The following is a 6,795-nucleotide window of genomic DNA, read 5'->3' as shown; positions in this document are numbered from 1 at the left end:
TCGCGCGAGATTAAAGCGTCGCTAATATGCGTGACATTAAACACGCAGAATTTGCATGCCACTTATCGATGAGTGACATTTGAAGAAAACAGCGATACGTCATCTGTGCGATACAAGTGCGAAGATTTCTTCAGGAGCATTATAAAGTAGTTGTAAGGATTGTCATATTCCCGACATTACGTCATGTCGCATCGCGCAAAAGATTCACTGCATTTGTTGCATTACGGACGTCGAAACGCGTGTAATCGATAATTTATCTCAATACGTCTACATTCATATACCGTAAAGTTTATTTATTCCACTAGTTAAATTAGAAAAAAATTCTGCCAGATTAATACACGTTTACAGTTTCTCGTTTACTCGCTAGAAATAAACTCTGCTGTCAACCGAGCAGATATATATGTAATTGCCTTTGTTTCTAATTGCTAGAACCGAATAAATAAATTACGAACGCTGAAGTGAGTTCTGTTTGTTCTTGAAAGATTTGAAAATTTCATTAATAATTCGAAGTCGAGTGGAAGATCCTGCTTGCTATAAAGAAAGGAGCGTCTGGCCTCGTGTCACAGGTTTGTCCGCTGTATGAGGTCCACGACGCTTTCTTGGCCACTCGAGAAGTCAACGAGTCCTTTCTTCCTCTATCACCGGCCATCGGCCACCAAGGACGACGCTTCTTATTCCTCGTTTTCTTCATTTTCCTCTTATTGCTCGAATCGCGACTCGCCGTACTTATACCCGCAATCATGGGCTTTCTTTGCGCGGAAGGTCGAACACGCGGCGTGAAATCGAGTTAGGTGTTTTTTTTTTGCATCGCTCGTCGAGAAAGGTTGTTGTCCTTAATGATTTTTATCGTTTAATTTGACTTATTTAATGCGATAGCGGAACATTATCTTCGACAAACATAACTGCGCGCTTTCCACGCTCCAATTATTGTACTTCAATATAAATCTTGCTGCACCACAGTGAGTTTTAATTTAATACTTCAATTTACTATTTTCCTATTTTCTCAGTTTACTTTCGGAGTACAACCGACAAGACCGGGTGGGACATCGTAAATAGCGCATTAAAAGTAGAAGCCGGTCAATTTTCCCGTCACTTTTACTATCGTTAAGACACTAATACTGCTTACATTTAACGGGATAACGTTTAATCGCGTTAGCCTTGGGATTTTATAAAAATACGTTTTTATGCGGAAGAATCTATAATTGAGACTGATGAGTCGACGACAATAAAAGCTACGTCGGCATTTTAATGATCCCCAGATGTTTTCGCATAAAACGATTGTGCGAACGTGATATGCTAAAATCACGTAAAATCAAGCATATTCCTGGATCAGTGGGTCGAAATTACGAAAGAGGATAAAGAGCCGCGGGTGTTCCGCGTAACGAGACGCGCATGCAAAGTGCAAACGGAAAACTGTAACATCGCAGTTAGTATCCGACAGAGAAAGATAGAGAAGAGGGTGGGGTCTGACTGGTCAGTCGAGCTCTCACTTTCTATTGTCCGATCATGCCAAGAAATTGTCAAGCATGAATTTGATTTAACGCTCCTGCCATAAACAGCGCTTCTTCAGCCGCGACAATTTTACAATTAATTTCTCGGTTGAACAAGATTTGTATCTTTTTAAATTTACGATTTCTTTTTGCAGTATACATTTAGATGAAGACTTCTCGGAAATTTCGTGTAAAATGTAGCGCTAGGAACAATGCGGTTAAAAATGAATGCACTTTTTCAATTTCGTGAAAACATAATTGTTTAGTTTATAAAACCGTAAGAAATTGCTAATCTATTTCGCAAACTCTATTTTATTTAACAGCGATAAATAAGGCAGGCATCCCTGTTACTTTCCTGTATCGGCAAACTAGGGATTCGCGTATTATTTTCACCTTACTCTTCGCAGACGAGTTATATACTTTCGATAGCGTTACGCGTTCGTGAGAAGCTTATATATAAAAGAGTTTATTAATGTACATACAACTATTTATATAAAAAATATAGGAATTGTTAGATCTTATTTCCATTCACATCTCTGTAAAGCTCGTCGTTGTTGCCGTAAAGTCTCGGTGAATCATCGCAGTCGACCTGTAATATTAAAATTAATAATAAGGGGTGTCGAAATTAATTTAAATTAATTGCGTGCCTCTATATTAAATAGTTTTTAGGTACCTTAAACCACCAGTCACAAACGCGAGTGGTTTGACTAAAAACTGTACCGTTCGGGCAGAGAAAACTGAACTGACGTCCATTTGGCAAGCACCAATGCCACACCTTGAATGAAAAAGAAAAATATGAATATTAAGATTGTTATAATTATCAATCGACAATGAATTTTCCAATCTTTTCTACATACTTCTCCAAATCTTACAAAGTATTATAAATAGATCTTTTTTCAAACAATTCGATTATTATTTTGCAACATATTTTTTGAAATAATCAGTTTCTTTGTTTAAAAATAATTTATCACACATGTCAGTTCTCTTCTTTAATATATTTCTTAATGAGATCAACAGAATCTCATGCATTAAATGTATATGATACTACTGAAACGCATTTAAATAATCTCGAATATTGAAATGAGAATTTGTTCGGTGACCATATGGACGCACCTGACATCTGGCCTCGGGATCGGCATAATATCCAGGTAACTTCCCTCCACAGGTAAACGTAAGTCCGAACGGCACCGAATTGTAAATTGGATAGTCTACGCCAGGTGTGTAACCATCCACTTGCTGCAACGCACAAATAATTATGCGTGTTACAGATAACTATCGTTTTTTTTTTCTAACAGGTGTTACCGATTTGTTTGTAAATCGTTTTTTTCTGATGAAATGTATCTTGTGTTTTTATACGATTTTAAGTTTTTTTAAGCAATTACATAATTGTCACACTGTATTAGGGCGCGTTCTAATTTGCATTGCAAATCTCGGTGGTTGCGTCGAAACAATTAGCGAAAACAGTGAAACTTGGAGAAGCATAACCACGCAGAGCCACTGTTATTGTTCTGTTGGAACAATAACAATACGTTTCGACATATATCATCTCGACAATGGCATGAATGTGGATACATGCTGTAAATCGGACTTCCTCTCTTTTTAATGCGAGCACGTACATTCAGCCTTAATTAACTTACGTCAATAAATTTTATAATTTATTTCTTTGCATTAATTATTACATGCAAAGACATGCAGTATATAAAAGTATGATTTTAATTATGCTCTACAGAAGTTGCTCAATTTAACCCTCCGTAGTCACACCGGGTCAATTTGACCCGATCCTCAACTTTGTTCGTAAATATCTTGCGCGTAAATTGGCGGGCATGACGCCCTCTGGCTGTAGTTAAAAAAAAATTTTTTTTTTAAACAAATTTTTTGCGAATTTTTTTTATATGTTAAAAATTCCTGAGGCCCTTCTTTTTTTATAGCAATCAATTTAGCAATATCGCAAGTGCATTCGAGAATTTTTTCAACACGATCAGTGGATAAATGGTCAAATGGCGAACGGTCAAAGTTCGTTTCGGGTCAACATGATTCAGAGTGACTTTTTTGTTTGAAAAAATAAGTGTGACTACGGAGGGTTAAAACATTATTTTCCAGATTTTAAATAGATTATTATTCTCTCCAGCAACTTGATTGAAATTTCAGCTAATTTATATCTTTGAATTATAATAAATGTAATTAGAGCAACATTGAAAATCAATTTTTCTGCAAATGTATTTCTTAAATTAATTAACATTGTTTAACAAATACGTTAATGCTTATCCCAGTTTTTCGCTACAAATAGAACGCGATATAGAATTGTTTTCGTAATTGGCCATCGGTCAAAACGAGAAAAAATAAGGAGGCAGTTGCGACACGACGCGTCGGCTCGAAACCGTTCAGTGCGTGCACGTGCCAATGTTTGACCGGAAGTCGGGTTACATTGTTTCTCCCTAGCGGATGCGCATCTCCGCGGCTTTGTATACGATCTCGTGTTTACGATTTCACGTGTACATACGTATGCAGATGTAATACGGTTCCTTCCTTCTCCACGCGCCGAATCTAACCGGTGATTCCAACGCTTGGTAAGAAGACCGGCACCGAAAAAGTGATTCACCTAGTTACGTTGCACTTTTACTTCTAAGGAACGACACGTGTCGAAGTTCAAGCAAATCCACGCGATGCTTATCTATACAATTATGTATAATTTGAAGAAGAAGATAATTCGAATAGACTAAACATTCTGATATATGTGATATGACAAATAAATTTTGTTTTAAACATGAAAATAATCGCGAGTTATTTTGTCATTATGGAATAACGTCGTGAAAGATGCGTTAGTCGAAGCAGGATAGTGAAAAACATAGTATAAATTAATTGAGTATCTTATCTTTCCGTTTGTTAGCTTCGTGGCATTGAAGCTGCGTTTTATTTCTCGGCTTATTATTCTCTATCCCGATTTTCATCGGTTTCGCGTTCATCATTTCCGGTGAAATATGTCTTCTATAGCTGTTAATTGCAGGATCGGATGCGACGAATCCACACAAATGGTCATGTATTGTTTCTTCTCATCATTAAAATTAATTAATATAACATTTCGTAATATTTTGTGAATATAAATTTATTATTATCTCATAATAGTCACCGAATATTTTTAAATTAAAATAACAAAAAAATATGGCTAATCACGCGTTACTTTTTCTTTTAAAAATCTTGTACTATTGTAATGCAACATTGAAATCATGATTTATTTAGAATTTCGGTATTGTGGAAATATTTACGAGTTGCACTTATATATATACCACCAGACTTATATATAGCACCGCAGAACACGTTTAGATTAAATCCAGAATAGACTTCGTCTAATGAGACGCCTCGTACGCGGACGAGAGAACATGCTCGTGTAACACGGGTTAATTAATGAATTACTTCATGTTACCACCTTAAGAGAAAGATGATGCGTGCAGCTATGGTTCACTCGCTGTTATTGTTACGCGATATACCGTGAGAAGCGACGATGAAAATGATAATTTTCATACACCCTGCTAGGTTTTGTAAAAGTGGAATATTTACGAAATATATTCCCCACCACACCACACGTGCATGCATATTGTATAATTATTGTGTGACAAAGACATAATCTTTTTCATGGAGTTGTTAGAAAATTTTTTTTTACACAATTGCAGTATTGTTTGTGAGTTAAAAAAACAGGTTTGCAGGAAGATTTTTAACTTACCGCCATTGTTTCATACAGTAAAACCGCGCCGAAAAGCAAAAGAGCGCAGATTATTACTTGATACCTCGAAATCATCTAAAAGTTGAAAATTTAATTACTCAATAATCGATGTTTAAATCAAAAGTGTATTAGGAATAATTTTTTATTTCATACAGATGAAATTAAATTTACAAACATCTACAGATAAAATTAAATTCACAAATATCTGTTTAACTTTATTGTTGTATAATTTCGAAGTGCTGCTATTATTTTTAGAAATAAAAAGTAACCGAAATTATAGTAGAAAAGAGATGAGGTGTGGAGGATTAAGTGATGTGCTTACTTTTCTGAAAAATCTGATCCCCTTAGTCCGCAGTGTCGTGCTGCGTGGTGATCATTTATCTTTCCGTGTTCCTTGTCTTTTCAGTTTTTCGTGTACCGCCGCACTTATCCGATTTGCTTCAGGTTCGTAAGGTGATGCTACTTCCAAAGTATCTTTCTCAAAGGATGGCTCCATGAGGTGGTGGTATATATATGGCTTTAGACACATCAACCAGACACAAAAGGGGGGACTCTTGAGAGTCTCTCTTTCTTGGGGCTCCCACATCAGACGAACGGAGAAAGAGAAGATCCCAGAGCGGTGGAAGGAGGGATGTTCTTCTGTGGTGCAGCAGATTCTTCTCTTACGCAATCGTCTCGTGCTCTAACACCCGTGAAAATATTCGTAACCATCGTACTTGAACCGTTGTGATACCTGTGCTCTTCTTTCCGTCTCCCTCGAAATACAAGAAAATTCGAGTAGTTATTATAATTACTCTTTTTTTCACATCTGAATCTTCATAGAAATTTGCTTCCATAAAATTTTATTTAGATTTTTTTATTGTGTATAAAATAAAAACGGTACTAACCGAGACCCTTTTCTGAGCAATATCTCACCTCGTGGAAATCTTCAGTCTATTTAAAGAGTTTAAAGGAGACTTGATATCTCACTTGATCAAGATGCGCTCAATAAATTAGCTACTCTTACTTGGGAGTTATGTGTCTAATTATTCTGGCCGCTGTTAGAATTACAAACGACTAAGGAAAATACTGGTTATGCAAGTAAAAATATACACAGTTCACATCTGCGATAATGAATTAAAGAATTTGAAATTTAATTCGCATCTCCAACTAGTGAGAAAGCAATGACGTTTTTCTTTTTTATTAGTACTGTAAGTACAGACTGTAAATTGATATAAGTGACAAAGAAGGGAATTACATATCGAACACAGAGTCTTGTCTTTGTAATATCAGTATTCAGTGCTTTTCCACTTTGCTAAGAATATGATTGACGTATCATTTTGTTACATAAGCGATCGAATACTCTTAGCTCGCGCGATCGTATCGTTAATTATTGTTTTGTACGTCCACGCTGGAGGGATTGAGATCAACGCGTTGATCTCTTCGATTAGATACGATCCTTTTTTTTTCCTTTTTTTTTCGATTCTTTTTTTGCAAAACGGAAATGCTCGTCAGCAGGTCGGACCCGAAATGATTCGTTATTCTTATCGTGCGAGATACATCCAAGGTTGCGGTATCGCGCAACGCTCAAGCTTGTTCGTCATAACA

The 6,795-nt window shown here is 36.3% G+C and overlaps 1 protein-coding gene across 1 annotated transcript; it reads right to left on the bottom strand.

Moving 5' to 3' along the window:
• Positions 1–1,935: 1,935 nt before the first annotated feature.
• Positions 1,936–5,887, bottom strand: LOC112458505. The gene is made up of 5 exons (XM_025022175.1): positions 5,531–5,887; positions 5,209–5,283; positions 2,604–2,726; positions 2,164–2,265; positions 1,936–2,079 (listed from the first exon to the last, which is right to left on the bottom strand). The coding sequence occupies exons 2-5, from the start codon at positions 5,281–5,283 to the stop codon at positions 2,002–2,004; spliced, it is 378 nt and encodes a 125-aa protein (XP_024877943.1). The 5' UTR covers positions 5,531–5,887; the 3' UTR covers positions 1,936–2,001.
• Between the last annotated feature and the right edge of the window lie 908 nt (positions 5,888–6,795).

This window comes from Temnothorax curvispinosus, unplaced genomic scaffold (genome assembly GCF_003070985.1).
Source record: "Temnothorax curvispinosus isolate PA1 unplaced genomic scaffold, ASM307098v1 QBEX01008959.1, whole genome shotgun sequence".
NCBI classification, from domain to species: Eukaryota; Metazoa; Arthropoda; class Insecta; order Hymenoptera; family Formicidae; genus Temnothorax; species Temnothorax curvispinosus.
Note: the sequence above shows the minus strand (reverse complement) of the source record. Positions and strands in the feature narration are given on the sequence as shown.

What these genes read in the sequence shown, in the direction of transcription:
- LOC112458505 (XM_025022175.1), bottom strand. Translation starts at nt 5,283, where the DNA reads ATGATTTCGAGGTATCAAGTAATAATCTGCGCTCTTTTGCTTTTCGGC. An exon ending in TACTGTATGAAACAATGGCG is followed by an intron (nt 2,727 to 5,208) that starts GTAAGTTAAAAA and finishes TGTGCGTTGCAG; the next exon opens with CAAGTGGATGGTTACACACC. An exon ending in TTTGTGACTGGTGGTTTAAG is followed by an intron (nt 2,080 to 2,163) that starts GTACCTAAAAAC and finishes TTAATATTACAG; the next exon opens with GTCGACTGCGATGATTCACC.